The 20,252-nt window shown below is 58.5% G+C and overlaps 3 protein-coding genes across 6 annotated transcripts in view; all 3 read right to left on the bottom strand.

Moving 5' to 3' along the window:
• Positions 1–20,252, bottom strand: part of MRFAP1 (Morf4 family associated protein 1) — a 240,426-nt gene that overhangs the window by 156,901 nt on the left and 63,273 nt on the right. The gene's annotated exons all lie outside the window — the stretch shown is intronic.
• TBC1D14 (TBC1 domain family member 14) overlaps positions 1–20,252 on the bottom strand; it is a 41,536-nt gene that overhangs the window by 17,324 nt on the left and 3,960 nt on the right. The window contains exons 2-3 of the mRNA XM_060188541.1: positions 15,109–15,726; positions 3,833–3,944 (exon numbers count right to left, since the gene is read on the bottom strand). Of these exons, the coding sequence (XP_060044524.1) occupies positions 3,833–3,944; positions 15,109–15,726 (730 nt within the window). The remainder of the gene's footprint in view (positions 1–3,832; positions 3,945–15,108; positions 15,727–20,252) is intronic.
• Positions 15,589–20,252, bottom strand: part of KIAA0232 (KIAA0232 ortholog) — a 46,417-nt gene continuing 41,753 nt past the window's right edge. The window contains exon 7 of one of the 3 annotated variants that reach the window (XM_060188499.1): positions 15,589–15,726. In XM_060188499.1, the coding sequence (XP_060044482.1) occupies positions 15,703–15,726 (24 nt within the window). In that variant the 3' untranslated portion in view covers positions 15,589–15,702. The remainder of the gene's footprint in view (positions 15,727–20,252) is intronic. The other 2 variants (XM_060188496.1, XM_060188497.1) reach the window with 2 other exon arrangements.

The following is a 20,252-nucleotide window of genomic DNA, read 5'->3' as shown; positions in this document are numbered from 1 at the left end:
GGTGTAGACAGAGCAGCCCGAGTTGTGGGTGTAGACAGCAGTCTGAGTTGTGGGTGTAGACAGAGCAGCCCGAGTTGTGGGTGTAGACACAGCAGCCTGAGTTCATGTTCACAGCTGGATTATTCTCGACAGCCAGAGTAGAGGTCCCTGAATACCCACCCCGGGGGGCAGCCGGCTCAGGAGTCGTGGGATATTGAGACTAAGACATCTTTGTGTTTTCTGGGGCAGAATGGAGGGGACAGGGGTGACGAGACTTAGCAGGAAAACTGACGGGGACGACCAGCGGGTGGCCTCACCTGTGCGGAAGCTAGAGAAGTGATTCACATAAACCCAGAAAAAACAAGACAAACAAGCACACCACCTCCCCCGACTGACAGACAGACAGACAGCGTGTGAGAACTCTGCTGGTTCTCTGGGAGGTGGGCAGCTGGGGGCACAGAGCCTTGGCGGTGGGTGTGTGTGCCCCTTACATGCTGACTATCCACTATTTCTTCTTAATCTCCACAGGAGATGGAGAGACAGAGAAACAGACAACCAGAGATGAAGAGATACGGAGAAATGACAGCAGACAGACACAAGGAGAGACCACAGGAGGTGAAGAGACAGCACCAGGTCCCCCAGTGCCACAGTCCCCCAGGCGGGCACGGGGCCGGAACCCAGGTCACACGTGGCAGGGCAGGGGCCCTGACAGAGGCCCCCTTTGTGAGCGGGAGGGTTTTCTTTTTGGGGGGCTCCTTGGGGAGGCAGGGCTCACCATGCCGTTGGCCCGTCCACAGGGAGACACACGGCTGACGAAAGGGAGGGTGGGGGCGGCACTGACAGGCTTCTCCCAGTTAAAGAAGTGTGTCCCCAGAGGCCGTGGAGAGACCCTGTCTGTCCCCCAGCCCCGGTGGCTGACCCGGAGGGGACGGGCGCTGGCTGGGTCTGGACGCGGGTGGGGGCTGGGGTAGTGCCGGCTGTGCCCCATCCCCAGAGGAGAGGAGACACTCACACTCAGACACACACACACTCACACACACACACACACACACACACACGCACTCACACACACACACACACACACACACACTCACACGCACTCACACACACACACACTCAAACGCACACTCTCACAGACACACATGCTGTCTGTCTCATACTCACAGACACACATACACACTCTCACAATACACACACACACATACACACTCACACACACTTAAACACACAGTCACACACACACAACCTCACATTCAGACGCTCACACTCAGTCACACACATACACTGACAGTCACTCAGTCACACATCCATAGTCACACACGCACACACACTCACACGCACACACTCACATTCACACACACAGTCACTCTCAGTCACACTCACACAGTCACACACACACACACACTCACAGTCACACACACACACTCACAGTCACACACAAACACACACACACACACACACACACACACACACACACACACACGGCTCTGTCTCCCCCTGACACCACACCCCCTTCTGGAAGGTTCTGAGTTGCGAGTGGCTCCCTGCGGCTCCTCGAGGTTTGTGCCCAGTGGCCGGCGGGGAGGTGTCTGTGCCCACTCAGGGCGGCATCTGGGGCCGGGCAGAGACTCACGGGCACTAGGCGTCACGCCCGACCCTGCCACCAGGGGGGCGCTCGGCTGCTCCCCCAGCTGCCAGACCAGGCCAGCTCCCCACTGATGCCCACCCAGGGGCGCTGAGTCCAGGCTGTGAGGTCCGAGTTCAATCCCCAGTGTCTCCAGGCCAGACAGACGCCCGGCCTCTCTCCCAGGTTAATGAATAAACAGACTTGTAAGGAGAAGGCAGGCGGGGCCAGGTGTGGACACATCTGGTTGAGCGCACACATGACAGAGCACAAGGACTCCGGTTCAAGCCCGCAGTCCCCACCTGCAGAGGGGAAGACTTCACAAGTGCTGAAGCAGGGCTGCGGGTGTCTCTCTGTCTCTCCCCCTCCACCTCCCTCTCCATTTCTCTCTCCAATAAGAAATACAATTTTTTTTAATCGTTAAGAGTGAAAAATATAAAGCTACTAACAAAGAGGGTGGGCCATGCTGTGCGGTGGCCACATCCCCAGAAACCCCAGCGGCTTCTGACCCCAGGGAATCACTGAGTCTCCCTGTCCACCTGGGTGGTGGCCGCCGGCTCCTCCTCTTCCTCTTCCTCTTCCTCCTCCTCCTCCCAGGTTCCTCCTGGACTTCCCCCAGCAACTCCTGTGGGCGGGGCGGGGGAGGTTCACTTCTGGCTCTAAAAAGCGCCTTTTCACTTCCTCCCGGAGTCTGTTCCCTGGGCTGGGCTGGTCGGCCGTGTGTGCTGGGACTCTCTGCTCTCTGGGGTTCACTGAACACCCAGCCCCTGGGCGGGTGAAGTGTTCGGGCTCTGGGGACAGCCGACCTCTGTCCACCCCCCTTCTCCTCCAGCAACAGAAACAGAGAGGCCTCTCTGCCCACTGCCCCCACCGCCCACATCTTTTTCTCCCCCGGACGGTCGGGGCGATTTTCTTTTTATTTTCTTGCCACTAGAATCATCGCTGGGGCTTGAGGCCAGCACTATAAACCACCGCTCCCAGTGGCCATCTTTCTTTCTCTTTCTTTTATTAAATAGGACAGAGAGAGAAATTGAGAGAAGGGAGAGACAGAGGGGGTGAGACAGAGACACCTGCAGCCCTGCCTCACTGCTCATGAAGCTGTCCCCCTGCAGGAGGGAAGCCAGAGTCTCGAACCTGGATCCTTGGGCACAGTGATGTACCACTACCTGGCCCCTGGCCCGTCCCGGTAATTGTTTTAAAATTATTTTGTATCATTTTTATTTAACTGAGCCTGAGCTGGCCGCCCTCACTTGGCCTGGTGTCCCCTGGGGGGGGTGGATGGGAGGGGGCAGGTGGGCCGCGGGTCAGTGACGCCTCCCTTGCTGGCAGTGGCGAGTCCGTGGCCCGGGTGGGCGGCATTCTGTGACCACGTGGCCCTGCCAGATGTCACCGCTGCCGCCCCTGGGGGGGAGACAAGTGACCAGGACCCCTGTGAACTGTCCCTTTAGTGCTGTCTCCACTGTTTCCTCCTTGTGTGTGGCCTGGGGCAGGTGGGACGTCAGGGCGCCCCCCCCCCCCCCAGAGCCCCGGAGCCTCCTCCAGTGCCAGAGGGCCCCAGCCCGGGGCCCTGGGGGCTGGCCGCCTCTTGGGCCAGCTCTCCTTTCTAGAAGGGAATGGCTGCCTTTCTGGGTGGCTTCCTCGAGAAAAATGAAAAAAGGGGTGTGAGGGGGGCGACCTCACTTCCGGAGAAGGCCCCGCCCGGCCCAGCAGTGCCTGGGGACACGTGTTCTGAGTGACACCTGGAAGGGCTGGGGACGGTGGGGACGTGGGTTCAAGACACGACAAGGACACAATGGACAGTCGGGGGCCTCCTGGGTCAGGTGGGGGGCCTGGGACGCAGCATCTGGAACCCCCTGAACCTGTTGGGATGCAGGGGCTGAGATCTCAGGGCAGTACAGCACAGGGACATACATGCCGGCGGTCCTGGGTTCGAGCCCCGGCACCACCAGCTGAGTAGATCTCTGGCTCCGGCACAGAAGCGAAAGTGTCGCCCCCCCCCCCCCCCCCAGCTGACACGGTCAGTGCCCTGCCCCCACGCCCCAGAGCACACACACTAGAGGGAAGGAGCCCCGCCTGGGAGGACTCAGCACCCAGCACCCCAGGGCGAGGGGCTTTCTCCTCAGGCCCCGCCGTCATGCCCGCTGAGCCGGAGGGCCCGGCACCCACGCACAGGGCCACCCAGGTTCCAGGTCTGGCGTGGGGCACCCGGGGCATCGGAGGGACTGATACCTTTTGCGTCTTCTTGGTGTCTTCCTCCTGCAGAGGAGTTTTCCCCAAGTGCTTGGCGCCCGGGTGGCTCTGCCTCTCCAGCCTCGCGCTGAGCTTCCTGGGAAGCAGGTTCCTGGCAGGGGGCAGGGGAGCGGCGGGTGAGGGCACGGCCACGCCGTCTGCGTCGGCTCCTGGTTTGCTCCACTTGGTGGTGGTGTTATTATCATCATCATTATTATTATTATTATTATGTTTCTGGTACACCCCCCCTTCTGGGGTTATTGCTGGGACTCGGTGCCTTGCACTACAAACCCACTGCTCCTGGAGGTCACTGGTCCCATTTTGTTGTTGTTATTGCCATTGTTGTTGGATAGGACAGAGAGAAATGGAGAGAGGAGGGGAAGACAGAGAAGGGGAGAGAAAGACAGACACCTGCAGACCTGCTTCATCACCTCTGAAGCCTCCCCCCTGTAGGTGGGGAGCCGGGGGCTCAAACTGAGATCCTTGCACGGCCCGTGCACTGCATATTCTGCACTTAACCCACTGAGCCACCATCTGCTCCCCCACTGTTTTTTTTATTTTTAATTTTTTAATTTTTTTTTTTAACCACAGCTCTGCAAGGGATTGAACCTGGGACTTTGGAGCCCCAGGCATGAGGATGTCTTTGAATAACCATTATGCTATCTACCCCCACCCAATTGTTTTTTTACTTTATTTTTGAATATATATTTTTTATTGTTGGGTAGAGACAGAGAGAAACTGAGAGGGGAAGGGAAGACAGAGAGGGGAGAGAGACAGAGAGACATCTGTAGCCCTGCTTCACCACTCGTGAAGCTTCTCCCCTGCAGGTGGGGACCGGGGGCTTGAACCTGGGTCCTTGGGCACTGTAATGTGAGTCCTTAACCAGGTGCACCAGTGTCTGATCCCCCAGATGTTATTTTTAACTTTTTCCCCCCTCTCTTATGATATAGGGCAGAGAGAAATTGAGAGAGGACAGGGAGATACAGAGAGCGAGAGACACCGGCAGCCCTGCTCCACCACTTCGGAGGAAGAACCCTGCAGGTGGGGAGCGGGGGGTCAGCCCTGGTCCTTGCACTTGGTAGTGTGTCTACTTAACCGGATGTTAAGTCCACTGCCGGCCTCCTGTCTTTACCGTTTGTTTTATTTGCTAGGAGTGAGAGGGGAAGGGAGAGAGATGGGGAGACAGAGACACCGCTTCACCGTTCCTGAGGATTCCCCCTGCAGAGGGGGCCCCGGGGCTTGAACCTGAGTCCTTGTGCACTGTAATGTGTGCGCTTACCCAGCTGCGCCACCACCCGGCCCCTTTATACATTATTTTTTTATTGTCACGGGGTTGTCGCTGGGGCTCGGTGCCGCCGGCACTGTGAATTCACCGCTCCCAGCGGCCATTTCCCCTTTTTTCTCCCATCCTATTTTATTGGACAGAACAGAGAGAAATTGAGGGAGGGGGACATAGAGAGACACCTGCAGCCCTGCTTCACTGCCTGGGCTCGAACCCGGGTCCCTGTTCCTGATAGCGTGCGCTCAGCTGGAAGTGTGGTCGCCAGGCCCCGGCCCCTTGCTTTTGTCCCGTGCCTGCCATGGCTCTCAGAACCCGTCCATCCTTCCCGCCGTCCTCTGGTTTTCACCGAGACACTGGGCAGACCCCCCTCCCGGGGCAGGGACGGCCCTCCAGGTCAGGCCCGGTGGGGACCCGGAACGACACGGTTGTGGGTTGTATGGCGGTGGCCAGCCGCCGTGTGCCCGTCGAGGGCGGGGGCCTGAGGTCAGACACATGGAGTCAGGACGGGGCCCGGCCCCCCAGTTCCACTGGCCGCTCGGCCTCCCGAGGGCATCACGTCCCTAGCGGCCACGCTCACTCCGAGGCCCAGACCCCCGCCGCCGCCACCTCCATCAGACTGCGTGAGCCGCCCCCGGGTCCCGGCCCCCGCTCCCCACCTGCAGGGGGAAAGCCTCACGCGTGGAGGAGCAGGGCTGCAGGGGTGTCTCTCTCTCCCGCCGACACTACGAATTCTCTGCTCCTGGAGGCCATTTTCTTTCCATTTTATTGGACAGGACAGAGAGAAATTGAGAGAAGAGGGGGAGAAAAAGAGGGGGAGAGACAGACAGACACCTGCAGACCTGCTTGTGAAGCTTCCCCCCTGCAGGCGGGGAGCTGGGGGCTCGTACCCGGGTCCTTGCGCTCCGTCCTATGAGCACTTTACCAGGTGCTCCACCGACCAGCCCCCACAAAGTAAATTTTCCAAAGAGAGAACTGAGACACATGGACCTGGCAAAGAAGTAGCCCGCTCATATCTAAGGCTTTGGGAGAACCACAGTGCCCGGGGCACAGAGCTCTGGACCCCAACCTCGGACACCTTTGTGAATCACTAGTGGGACCTTGAAAAGAAAATTAAATTTTGAAAACTGAATTCAGGAATCACGAGTGTGTGTGTGTGTGTGGGGGGGGGGGAGGGTGAGGAACCTTTCTGGGGCAGGGCTGAGGGGCTGGTACAGGCTGCACCCAAGGTGTCCCAGGGCTGGGACGGTGGGAGGGGAAGGACAGGACCCGCCCCAGGGACCCGCCCCAGCCAGCCCAGCAGGTCTCCCCGGCTGTCCTGGGCACCGCCAACGAAACCCGCCCCCAACTTTCTCCTCCTGGGGGCCTGCCCGGGTGACCCTGGCTTCCCCCTGCCCCCTCCCCGCCCACCGCAGGCCATGCACAGGAAGGCAGGGCTCCCCATTCCCGGGAGAGGGCGGCGACAGGGCACACACCTCACCACACTCATGGGCTGAGCGCCAGTGCCGCAAGGGGCACCTCAGATGCCACGGGAAGCTCCCCGTCTGAGCTCTGGCCCACGGGACAGGGCCATGGTGTCCGGGGCATCGAGGGTGACCGCGGGGCTCTGCTCTCTGTACAGCCATTTCCCGACAGCCGGAGGGGTGAGGCGGGGCGGGGCGGGGACACACGGCTTCTGCAGAGACCCACCGCCCCCCAGGACCAGTGGGGCTGTGGACAGAGAGAGGCCCCGGCCCGCCCCGCCTCACCGGGGCTCCGCTGACCCTGCGCAAGGAACTCTGTCTGGCCCTCCTGCTCCCCTACCTCCCCAGAGCTTGGCTTTTGAGTAGAGAAATTGAGAGGGGGAGGGGACAGAGAGACAGAGACAGAGAGACAGAGACGCCTGCAGCTCTGCTTCACTGCCCGAGAAGCCTCCCCCCTGCAGTGGGGACTGGGGACTTGAACCCAGGTCCTTGCTCATGGTGAAATCTGTGCTTAACCAGGTGAGTCACCACCTGGCCCCTCGTGTCTTAGATTTTCAAAGGACAAGCCCCCACCCCAGCAGTGGGATCAGACAGGTGCCAAGTCCCTTGCACAAAAGGGAGGGAGGGGTGAGGAGAGGGGAGGGGGAGAGGGACGGAGGGACAGGGAGAAGGACAGGGAGAGGGAGCCGGGTTAGGAAGCCACAATGGGGCTGAGACAAAGGCAGGGGCCAGTGCTGGTCAGCGCTACACCGCAGGGCTCACGTCACAGTGCTCAAGGACCCGGGTTCAAGTTCCCACTTCACACCTGCAGGGGAGAAGCTTCATAAGCGGTGAAGTATGTCTGCAGGTGTCTCTCTGTCTCTCTCCCTCTCAGTCTCCTCCTCCTCTCTCAATTTCTCTCTGTCCTGTTCAATAAAAAATAGAAAGAAAGGAGAGAGAGAGAGAGAGAAAGGAAAATGGGAAAATGGCCTCCAGGAGCAGTGGATCCATAGTGCCGGCGCCGTGCCCCAGAGACAACCCTGGAGGCAAATATATATATTTAAAAAAAAAACTCGGGACAGAGAGAAAGGGGAGACACCCCCCCATTGCTTGTGAAGCCCACTCTGTGCACGGTACTCCCGTGAGTGCTGGGGGCTTGAACCCGGGTCCTCCCTCCACTGGATGAGCCGGCTTCCAGATGAACATGCCCCCCCACCCTGCCTGGGGACACTCATGACAGGGTCCTGGGGACAAAGCCCCCCCCCCCCCCCCCACACACACACACAAGTCCCGGGAGTGTCGGGTGCAAGTGAGGGCTCTGGAAAGGTTAGGTGGCCTGAAAGGGCTTCCTGGAGGAGGTGCCCTGAGCCCTAAGGGACAAGCAGGAGTGGGCAGTGAAGGCAGACGGGGGGAGGGGGTGACCGAGGCCTGGCCGGGTCTGGGACACTTCCCGGGCCTCACCCAGTACTTTGGATTTCGGACTTGCAGGAGAGGAAGCCAGGCTGTGGCGCACCACGTGGAGCACACAATACCATGCACAAGGCCCGGGGTTCGAGGCCCGGCTCCCCATCTCGGGGGACGCTTCATGAGCGGTGAAGCAGGTCTGCAGGGGTCTCTGCCTCTCTCCCTCTGTATCTTCCCCTTCTCTCTCAATTTCTCTCTGTCCTGCCTGTCAAAGAAAAAAAAAGGAGAAAGAGAACAGTGACCGGAGGGAGCAGCGGACTGGTCACCGGGTACTGAGCCCTGGCGGCAATAGAACGAACGAACGAACGAAACCCACCGCAAAGAACGCGAGTCGGCTCACTGGTCAGGTCAGGTGCGGTGCGGTGCCGAGGGCGTGATCCAGGTTCAAGCCCGGCCTCCCCCACACTGAAGGAAGCGGGGGTCTCTCACTCTCTCTAAAATAGGATGAATTAAATAAATTAAGTTTCTTTAAAAAGAAGAAGCGGGTCCGGGCAGTAGCGCGGCAGGTTAAGCGCAGGTGGCGCAAAGCGCAAGGACTGGAGTCAGGACCCGGGTTCGAGCCCCCCGCTCCCCACCTGCAGGGGAGTCGGTTCCCAGGCGGTGAAGCAGGTCTGCAGGTGTCTGTCTTTCTCTCCCCCTCTCTGTCTTCCCCTCCTCTCTCCATTTCTCTCTGTCCTATCTAGTTAAAAAAAAAATTTTTAAGAAAAAAATAAAGGCCGTGGGGAGCGGCGGCCTGTAAAGCAGCCAAGGGCCACAGCACCTGGGGACAAAGGCAAAAAGCAGCCAAGAAAACTGGGGCAGGGCAGAGGCTCAGCTGCGGAGCGCACGTGTCAGCACGCCAAGGACTTGGGTTCAAGCCCTGACTCCCGGGGGGTAGGGGAGCAGGGGGAGCTCGCGGCAGGCGTCTGTCCCGCTCCGATTCCTCTCTGTCGCTATCCGAGAAATATATAAATTAATGACGCTTTTAAAAGGAAAAAGGAAAACCAGCCAGTGAGCCTGCCGGCGGGGACCCGTCCTGTCCCCACCCCGTGGAGCTGGGCTTGAACCCAGGGCTTCGCACTTCGATCTTTGACCCCTGGTTCACTTCTCATGTTCTACTCACTGATCTGTGTGCTACCTCCTCACGACTCTGCCCCGTGACTGCTGGACCCCAGTGGACTCTCTCTTTGGGCCCCCTTCTCTTTCTTTTTTTTTTTTAGTGTTTATTTATTCCCTTTTGTTGCCCTTGTTGTTTTGTTGTTGTTGTTGATGTCATCGTTGTTGGACAGGACAGAGAGACATGGAGAGAGGAGGGGAAGACAGAGAGGGGGAGAGAAAGACAGACACCTGCAGACCGGCTTCACCGCCTGTGAAGCGACTCCCCTGCAGGTGGGGAGCCGGGGGCTCGAACCGGGATCCTTATGCCAGACCTTGCGCTTTGGGCCACGTGCGCTTAACCCACTGCGCCACCGCCCGACTCCCCCCACCTTTCTCTTTTAAATCTCAGAACAAGAAGGCCAGGCAGTGGCGCACCTGGTAAAGCGCACACATTACAGCGCACAAGCACCTGGATTCAAGCCCCAGAGCAGGGCTGCAGGTGTCTGTCTCTTGTCCTCTCTCTATCTCCCCCACCCCCTCAATTTCTCTGTCTCTATTCAATAATAAAAAATAAATTAAATTATTTAATCTAAAAAAAAAGAATATTGGTGCTGGCTAGGCTTCCCTGGATTGAAGACCCCACCAATGTGTCCTGGAGCTCCGCTTCCCCAGAGACCCACCCTACTAGGGAAAGAGAGAGGCAGACTGGGAGTATGGACCGACCAGTCAACGCCCATGTTCAGCGGGGAAGCAATTACAGAAGCCAGACCTTCTACCTTCTGCAACCCTCAACGACCCTGGGTCCATGCTCCCAGAGGGATAGAGAATGGGAAAGCTACCATGGGAGGGGGTGGGTTATGGAGATTGGGTGGTGGGAATTGTGTGGAGTTGTACCCCTCCTACCTTATGTTTTTGTTCATTAATCCTTTCTTAAATAAAAAATTTAAAAAAAAAAAAAAAGAATATTGGTTCATACTCCCAGAGGGGGAGAAATGTCAGGGGAAGATGACCTAAGGGCTTGGAACCCCAACTCCATCAGGGCCCGGAGAGAGAAGAGGCAGGACACTCGCAAGTAGGAACAAGTGTAGGTGTGGCTTACGGAGGACGAGAAGGCAGGACCAGCGGTAAAAAACTGGGAAAAACATATGTGTACACACACTCACACACACACACTCACACACACAGTCACACACTCACACACACACTCACACACACACACTCACACACACAGTCACACACTCACACACACACTCACACACACTCACACACTCACACACACACACACACACTCAGTCACACACTCACACACACACTCACACACACTCACACACACACTCAGTCACACACTCACACACACACTCACACACACACACTCACACACACTCAGTCACACACTCACACACACACACTCCCACACACACACACACACTCACACACACATACTCTCACACTCAGTCACACACACACACTCACACACAGTCACACACTCACACTCACACACACTCTCACACTCACATACTCTCACACACATACACACACTCTCCCCCACTCACACACATACTCTCACTCACACACATACTCACACTCACACACTCTCACTCACACACTCACACTCACATACACACACACAGTCACACACACTCACTCACTCACACACACACACACTCACACGCTCACACTCACAGTCACACACACTCACTCACACACACACTCACACACACACACAGTCACACACTCTCACACACATTCACACACTCACTCACACACACTCACACACACACACTCACACTCACACAGTCACACTCACACTCACACAGTCACACACACACTCACTCACACACACACACTCACACACACACTCACACACACACTCACACACACTCACACACTCACTCACACACACACACTCACACACTCACGCTCACACTCACAGTCACACACACACTCACTCACACACACACTCACACACTCACTCACACACACACACTCACACACACTCACACACTCACTCACACACACACACTCACACACACACACAGACACACACACTCACACAGTCACACACTCTCACACATACACACACTCACACGCAAACTCACACACTCACTCACTGACACACACACGTCAACCCACACCGGGGGCTCTGGGAGAACCCTGGCAGTTTCTCTTCTTTTCCATCTGCCTCCAGGGTTCTCGCTGGGCTCGGCGCCTGCGCTACAAATCCACTGCTCCTGGAGGACATTTCCCCCCATTTTGGTTGCCCTTGTTGTTATTATTCTAGTTGCCACTGCTGTCCTTGTTGTTGGACAGGACAGAGAGAAATGGAGAGAGGAGGGGAAGACAGAGGGGGAGAGAAAGACAGACACCCGCAGACCTGCTTCACCGCCTGGGGCTGGAACCGGGATCCTGACGCCGGTCCCTGCGCTTTGCGCCACGTGTGCTTATCCCACTTTACGGGCTAAGGAAAAATTGAGGGGCGAAATTGAGGGGGGGGAGGGAAAGAGACAGAGAGACACCTGCAGCCTTGCTTCACTGCTCACAAAGCTTTTGTCCTGCAGGGGGGTCCTGGGGGCTTGAACCTGGGTCCTTGTGCACCACAATGTGTGAGCTTAACCAGGTGCGCCACTTCCTGGCCCTGAATCACTGCAGTTTCCAGTGGAGGGGTGGAGACCCAGAACTCTGGTGGTGGGAACGGAGGGGAACTGCACCCGTTATAATTCTGTAAGTCGACTGATAAGAGCAAAAAAGAAATTAAACAGACAAGCTGCTCTCGTAGGAACTCTCTCTCTTTTTTTCCCAGACGAGTGAAGCTCTGGTTTCTGGCGAGACTGGGGTTTGAACCTGAAGCTCAGCTGCCTCGGGCAGGGACGGCTGTGTGCACAGCTGCTACGCGGGGCCAGCACTCTGCTCAGAGGAACCCTCAAGGAGGAACTGAGCGTGTCCGTCCCAGGGAAAGACAGACAGACAGGCAGGGCAAAGGCCAGGGTGGGAGCCCTTCCCGGCCGGCTGCCCCGGGCCCCTTCTTCCTCGTGCTGGCGCCCCAAGCTCCCCGCCAGGAGTGCTCAATCCTGAGCCCCAAGGAAACTAGGACACAGGCCAAGCCTGGCTGCCAGGCACCCGAGGACAGTGCCACCGGGCAGCAGGGGGAGATCTGGCATCTGGGGTGGCAGGCGAGAGCAATGAGGCAACACAGCCAGTGAGTAAGCACCTTCCAGAACCACTCCCCCCACGGGGGGCTGCGGGCGCAGGGGGAGCATCTGGGGCTCTCAGGCAGCGGGCCCCAAGTTCGAGTCCCAGGTGACGCTCTGGTTCTCTGCCCTCCTCATTGATCAAATACATGGGGGGGGGGGGATAGAACCAGGTCTTTCGGTTGGTTGGTTTTTGTCACATCTGGGGCTTCACCACTCCAGGCTGACTTTTTTCAGGCAGAGAGAGAGAGGGAGAGGGAGTGGGGACACAGCGGAGGCCAGGCTTGAACCCGGATCACACACTTGGCAAAGCAGCACAGTCCAGGTGACAGACTGTTGTAGCCCGGCAGAGCCTCCTAACTTTTCAAAGACTCAATCATTCCGGGGGGGGGGGGGGGGGGCTGAGACGGGGGCATGTGGTAGCGCAGTGGGGTGAACACACACAGCATGAAGCGCAAGGACCGGCGCAAGGATCCCAGTTTGAGCCCCCGGCTCCCCACCTGCAGGGGAGTCGCTTCACAGGTGGTGAAAAGCAGGTCTGCAGGTGTCTGTCTTTCTCTCCTCCTCTCTGTCTTCCCCTCCTCTTTCTATTTCTCTCTGTCCTATCCAACAATGACGACATCAATAATAACAACAACAATAGTAACAACAACGATAAACAACATGGGCAACAAAAAAAAAAAAAGGAAAAACATAGCCTCCAGGAGCAGTGGATTCATAATGCAGACACTGAGCCCCGGTGATAACCTTGGAGACAGAGAGACAGACGGGGAGAGAGAGAGGGAGAGAGAGAGAGAGAGAGAGAGAGAGGAGAGAGGGAGAGAGACTCACACCAGAGCATCAGACCTCTGGCAGGTGCACTGCTGGGAACAGAACTCAGAGTGTGAGCAGGGCCACTGGGGGTTCTGGGGGCTCTGGCGGCTGAAGAGCCACTTTGCAGAAACGCTTGTGAGGTGCCCACAAGCGTCCTCAGTGCTGGGCTGCGGCAGGCGGGCTGACAGGGGCCCACAGGAAGCCGGACACCCCAGGTGGCTCCCTCCCCCCCTTCCCTGCAGCAGCGTCACCGCGGGGCCTGAGCGATGCCGGCTGGGCTGTTTTATTCCCCGAAGAAAGAGGGACAGAGACAGAGACACCACAGCTCTGCTCCACCGTGCAAGGATGGTGTTCTCCCGCGGCGTGAGGGTGTGGGGGGCCTGAACCTGGGTCGCCCAGCGTGGCAAAGCAGGTGGAGCAGGAGCCACGGGGGCCCTGGGAACTGTGGGTCAGCTGGGAGGGGAGCTCCGGGTTCGAGCCCCCAGGCACAGCAGGCCTGGCAGATGAGGCCCGTAGCACGGCAAGTGCCTTTCTCTCTCTGCTTGTCGGCCCGGGGCAGTGGGGGTCAGTGGGCGACGCCCTGGTCCCGCCAGAACGTGAAGAGTTGTTTTTAGACGATGAAAAGGTGAGTTCAGGGGGTCAGTCGTGCTTGTGTGAGGGCCTGAGTTCACAGCCAGATGCCGCGTTAAGAGTTGTGCCCATCGGGGCCAGGTGGTGGCGCACCTGGTTGAGCGCACATGTTACAGGGCGCAAGGACCCAGGATCAAGCCCCCGGTCCCCACCTGCAGGGGGAAAGCTTCACGAGTGTGAAACAGGGCTGCAGGTGTGTCTCTGTCTCTCTTTTTCTCTATCACCCCTTCCCTCTCAATTTCTGACAGTCTCTATCCAACATACTTTACAAAAAAATTTTAAAAAGCATTGTACCCATCTACTCATCCATCAACCCACCCATCCGTCTGTCCATTCATCCACCCATCTATGCATGCATCAGTCCATCCACCCACCCATCCATCCACCAATCGATCCATCCATCCACCCACCGATCCAGCCATCCATCCACCCACCCACAGATCTAGCCATCCATCTGTCCATCAATCTATCCATCCATTCATCCACCTACCCACACACTGATCTATCCGTCCGTCCATCCATCCACCCACCCACCATCCATCCATCTTTCCTTCCTTCCTTCCACCCACCCACCCACCCACCCATCCATCCATGCACGCATCAGCCCATCCACCCATCCGTCGATCCATTCATCTGCCCGTCTGTCCCATGTACCCATCCACTCTCACCCACCATCCACCAGTCTATCTCTGTCCATCCATCCACTCACGCACACACCCACCTGTCTGCCCATCTGCGCAGAGAGCAGGGAGCCCTCGGCACTGCCACCTGGGCCAGCACGCTCTCTCCGGGGCTGGGGCTCAAACCCAGGTCTGCGCGGACACTACAGGCCATGAGGCGGCCATCTCCTGATCTCCTGGCTCCCAGCCGCACACCCCGCAGAGCGCACGTGCAAGGACTGGGGTTCAGAGTCTCGCGAGCGCTGAAGCAGGGCTGAAGTCTCCCTCTGTCTCTCCCTCTCTGTCTCTCGTCCCCCCTGCCCCCGGAGCAGTGCAGCCGTCCTGACGCCCCCAGCCCCAGCGCCGACCCAGCAGCCCCTCGCTCCCCCCTGCCCCCCGCGAGACGCCAGGCCCGGACCCCGGTGGACAACGCCGGCCCTCAGCCCACACCTGAGGGCCAAGGACCCGCAGGGGGGGACTCAGACAGCAGGGTGATCGGCAGGCAGGAACCACAAGGCCGCCCACCAAGACCGGAGCAGCCTGTTGGTCAGTCTTGTGGAACCGGAGTTTTGAGTGGGTTCGATCCTACCACCTGCCGCAGCCGGATATCCCATTCAGAGAGAGGGAGAGAGACACCACGGCGCCAGAGCTTCCCCCGGCCCCACGGTGCCTCCTGTGTGGTGCGGGGGCTCAGAGCCGTCTCCCCGGGACGGAGGGGCGTTACCTGGAGAAGAAGTGGCTGAACGGGCCCAGGCCCCTGGACTTCCTGGTGTCCTCGCCGCCTGCGGGGGGCACGGCCGGCCCGGGGGGCTCCTGGGCGCTCAGGCCCCCGCCGTCCTCGTCCTCGTCGTCATTCTCCAGGGTGACGATGGCGCTGGAGCTGCTGGTGACCAGGTCCTCGCGGCTGAGGGACAGCGTGGCAGACAGCTCGGTGCCCAGGCTGGACACGCTGCCGTGGTCGCGGGGGCCTCGGGGCGCCGGGGGGCTGCGGGGGCGCGGGCCATCGTGGCCGGAGCGCGGGAAGGTGGAGGCCTTGCGCGGGGCCTGCTCTCGGCCCCCCGGGCCCGGCGCCCCGCAGGACGGCAGAGGGCAGGCGCTGTGGCAGGCGCGCTCGGGGCCTAGCTCCGGCGGGCGGCGGGGGCCACGGGTGGCACCGCAGGTCACGGGTTCTGGGTTCCCCACCTCAAGCGTGGGGATGCCCGAGTCCACCGACTGCAGGCTGCGCCGGTCCTCGGGGCGCCCCTGCTTCAGCCGCGGGGCCTTGGGGTGCGGGCCGCCCGGCAGCGGCGCACCATTCGGGGCGGAACCCAGCCTGCCATCAGTCATCGTGTCCAGGGGGCGTCTAGAGAAGAGCACACGGTGTCAGCACCCGCCCTGCACCAGGACCCGAGACCCCCAGATCCCAAGACCCCGAGATCCTTAGAACCTGAGGTCCTCAGCTCCCCAGATACCAAGGAAGGCCCTAAGATCCTGAGACCCCCCCAGATCCCAAGACCCCCCAGACCTCAAGGCTCTAAGATCCTGAGACCCCCCCATATCTCAAGGCCCTAAGATCCTGAGACCCCCCCATATCTCAAGGCCCTAAGATCCTGAGACCCCCCCCCATATCTCAAGGCCCTAAGATCCTAAGACCCCCCCCCCATATCTCAAGGCCCTAAGATCCTGAGACCCCCCCATATCTCAAGGCCCTAAGATCCTAAGACCCCCCCCCATATCTCAAGGCCCTAAGATCCTAAGACCCCCCCCATATCTCAAGGCCCTAAGATCCTGAGACCCCCCCCCATATCTCAAGGCTCTAAGATCCTGAGACCACCCCCAGACCTCAAGGCTCTAAGATCCTGAGACACCCCCCCCAGATCCCAAGACCCCGAGATCCCAAGACCCCTAGATCCTGAAAACCTGAAGTCCTCAGCTTCCCGGATTCCAAGGAAGGCCCTAAGATCCTGAGACCCCCCCCCCAGATCTCAAGGCTCTAAGATCCTGAGACCCCCTCAGATCCCAAGACCCCCCAGATCTCAAGGCTCTAAGATCCTGAGACCCCCCCCCCAGATCCCAAGACCCCTAGATCCTGAGAACCTGAAGTCCTCAGCTTCCAGGATTCAAAGGAAGGCCCTAAGATCCTGAATCCCCCCCCCAGATCTCAAGGCTCTAAGATCCTGAGACCCCCCCAGATCTCAAGGCTCTAAGATCCTGAGATCCCCCCAGATCTCAAGGCCCTAAGATCCTGAGACCACCCCCAGATCTCAAGGCTCTAAGATCCTGAGACCAACCCCAGATCCCAAGACCCCGAGATCCCAAGACCCCTAGATCCTGAGAACCTGAGGTCCTCAGCTCCCCGGATTCCAAGGAAGGCCCTAAGATCCTGAGACCCCCCCCCAGATCTCAAGGCTTTAAGATCCTGAGACGCCCCCAGACCTCAAGGTTCTAAGATCCTGAGACCCCCCCCAGATCTCAAGGCTCTAAGATCCTGAGACCCCCCCAGATCCTAAGACCCCCCAGATCTCAAGGCTCTAAGATACTGAGACCCCCCCCAGATCCTGAGACCACCCCCCAGATCCCAAGACCCCGAGATCCCAAGACCCCTAGATCCTGAGAACCTGAGGTCCTCAGCTCCCCAGATTCCAAGGGAGGCCCTAAGATCCTGAGAACCTCCCCCCAGATCAAGGCCCTAAGATCCTGAGACCCCCCAGATCTCAAGGCCCTAAAATCCTGAGACCCCCCCCCCAGATCAAGGCCCTAAGATCCTGAGACCCCCCAGATCTCAAGGCTCTAAGATACTGAGACCCCCCCCAGATCAAGGCCCTAAGATCCTGAGAACCCCCCCCCCCCAGATCAAGGCCCTAAGATCCTGAGACCCCCCCCCCAGATCCTGAGACCCCCACCGCCTCCTGGTCCTGTTTTATTTTTATTATCATTTATTTACTTGTTTTCCCTTTTGTTGCCCTTGTTTTGTTGTTGCTGCTGTCTCCCCTCTCAATTTCTCTCTGTCCTATCTACTGAAAACTAGACAGGAAAACAAAAAACAAACAAGGGAGGAAACAGCAGCCAGGAGCGGTGGATTCCTAGTGCTGGCACTGAGCCCACAGACAACCCTGGAGGCAAAATAATAATGATAATAGTAATCGCTACGATTACTATTTTAAAAAGAGAATCAGTGCGGGAAGCCCTGGGTGCGAGCACCGCCCTTTTAAGCTGCAGGGAATCAGAGAGAGCAGTCAGTCAGGATTCCACTGCCCCCCCACCTGGGGGCTGGCCCAAAGCCCTCACCCCTGGGGAGTCCGGGGTCCCCAAGTCCACACGGCCTTCCCCAGGGGCAAAGTGGGGGGCTGCCTGGGGAACCCAGGTTGGTCTGGGGGAATGTGGGGCCTGGAGAGATCAGCCTGTTCATGGCGCCCGGGACTCCAGGGACCCCCCAGCTGCAAGCCCGCCCCCCACCCCCTTGGGGCAGCCCACAGGTCTGTCCCCAGGAAGGGCCCTGAGCCTCTGGAAGGCACCTGCGTCCCCCACCCCCTGGGCTGGCACCTGTTCCGGCCCCTCTCCCAGCCCCCGTCCTGGGTCATCAGTACCGAGTACTCACCCGGCTACACCCCAGGACCCCCTGTGCCAAGAGGAGGCCACCTCCTCCAAGAAGCCCTCCCACAGTCTCTAGGAAACTGCACAGCCCCTTCTGCCCTCCAACCAGCCAAGTGCGCCTCGGGACCCTCACACGTCTGTCCCTGGGTTCGAGCCCGGCGCAGGCCCCCGGTCCCCAGCCCCCCCGACACCCACCCACGGGCAAATGAGTCCTGGGGGCCGACTGCTGGGTTCCGTGGACAGCAGGGTGCTCATGCTGGGTGAGCAGGGACAGGACACGCAGGGCCCCGCAGGGCTTGGGGCGGGGTGGGGCGGCTCAGTGAGCAGAGCACAGGCCTTGCAGGGCCCAGGCCAGCAGGAAGCAGCCCCGGCCCTCGGCCCTGGCCCCACGTGGGAGCCCGGTGCAGCCCAGGGCCTGTGGTTTCTCTCCTTCTCCGTCCTGCTCTGTCTCTCTGGGAAATTACAAAGTAAAAGGGGGGCAGCGGCGGCACACCTGGCTGAGCACACGTTAGTGTGAGCAAGGACCCGGGTTGGAGCCCCCGGTCCCCACCTGCAGGGGGAAGCTTCACGAGTGGCGGAGCAGGGCTGCGGGTGTCTCTGTCTCCCTCTCTCTCTCCCCCTCCCCTCTCCATTTCTCTCTGCCCTATCGGATTAAATAAATCAACAAAGGTTTTCTTCCTGCCTCCAGGATGATCACCGGGGCTCGGTGCCGACACTACGAATCCACGGCTCCTGGCAGCCATTGTCTCCATTTTATTGGACAGGACAGAGAGAAATTGAGAGGGGAGGGGGAGACAGAGAGGGAGAGAGACAGAGAGACACCTGCAGCCCTGCTTCACGGCTTGTGAAGCTCCCCCCCCCACAGGTGGGGACCGGGGGCTTGAACCTGGGTCCTTGCATGGGTCCTCATGCTTTGTATTATGTGAGCTTTAGTGGCGGTACCACCACACAGCCTCCTAAATAAATAAAGTTTTTTTTAAAAAAATTAAGACAGGGGTAGATAGCATAACGTTTCTGCAAAGTGACTCTCATGCCTGAGGCTCCAAAGTCCCGGGTTCAATCCCGCGCACCACCATCAGCCAGAGCTGAGCAGGACTCTGGGGGAAAAAAAAAAAGTAAAACAGTGTTTGTGTGTGTGGGGGGAGGGTGTGTGGACACAGAGCCCCAGGGAGGAAAGAAAGGAAAAAGAGGGGCAGGTAGTGTGCACTGGGTTAAGCGCACATAGCACGAAGCACGAGGGTCTGGGTTCAAGCCCCTGGCTCCCCGCCTGCAGGGGGACATTTCACAAGCTGTAAAGCAGGTCTGCACGTGTCTGTCTGTCTGTCTCTCTCCCTCTCTACCTCCTCCTCTTCTCTCTGTCCTGTCTAACAAAAAGCAAGAAAGATGGGGGAGCCGGGCGGTAGCGCAGCGGGCTAAGCGCAGGTGGCACCAAGCGCAAGGACCGGCGTCAGGATCCCGGTTCGAGCCCCCGACTCCCCACCTGCAGGGGAGTCGCTTCACAGGCGGTGAAGCAGGTCTGCAGGTGTCTGTCTGTCTTTCTCTCCCCCTCTGTCTTCCCCTCCTCTCTCCATGTCTCTCTGTCCTAACAACAATGACATCAATAACTACAACAATAAAACAACAAGGGCAACAAAAGGGAATAAATAAATATTTTTTAAAAAGTAAACAGAGAGAAAGAGAGAAAGCAGTGACCCCCAGGAGCAGTGGATCCACAGTGCAGACACTGAGCCCCAGTGATAACCCTGGAGGCAAAAAAAAAGAAAAGGAAGGAAAAAGGTCCAAAAAGAGAGACTTTGAGAGCAGGGGTACATAGCATAATGGTTCTGCAAAGAGACACTTGTGTCTGAGGCTCCAAAGTCCCAGGTTCAGTCCCCTGCACCACGATAAGCCAGAGCTGAGCAGTACTCTGGTTAAAAAATAGGAATAATAAATAAGTAAAATAGGGAGCCGGGCGGTGGCGCAGTGGGTTAAGCGCACGCGGCGCAAAGCGCAGGGACCTGCACAAGGATCCCGGTTCGAGCCCCCGGCTCCCCACCTGCAGGGGAGTCGCTTCACAGGCGGTGAAGCAGGTCTGCAGGTGTCTGTCTGTCTCTCCCCCTCTGTCTTCCCCTCCTCTCTCCATTTCTCTCTGTCCTATCCAACAATGACATCAATAACAACAATAATAACTACAACAATAAAACATGGACAACAAAAGGGAATAAATAAATAAATCTAAAATAAATAAATAAAATAAAAGAGAGACTTTGAGAAGACTGGCTGTGTCCCTCTGGAAAGGGAGCGGTGGCTGAGAGG

The sequence above is a fragment of the Erinaceus europaeus genome, chromosome 3, assembly GCF_950295315.1.
Source record: "Erinaceus europaeus chromosome 3, mEriEur2.1, whole genome shotgun sequence".
NCBI lineage: Eukaryota > Metazoa > Chordata > Mammalia > Eulipotyphla > Erinaceidae > Erinaceus > Erinaceus europaeus.
This window is presented reverse-complemented; position numbering and strand designations above follow the sequence as displayed.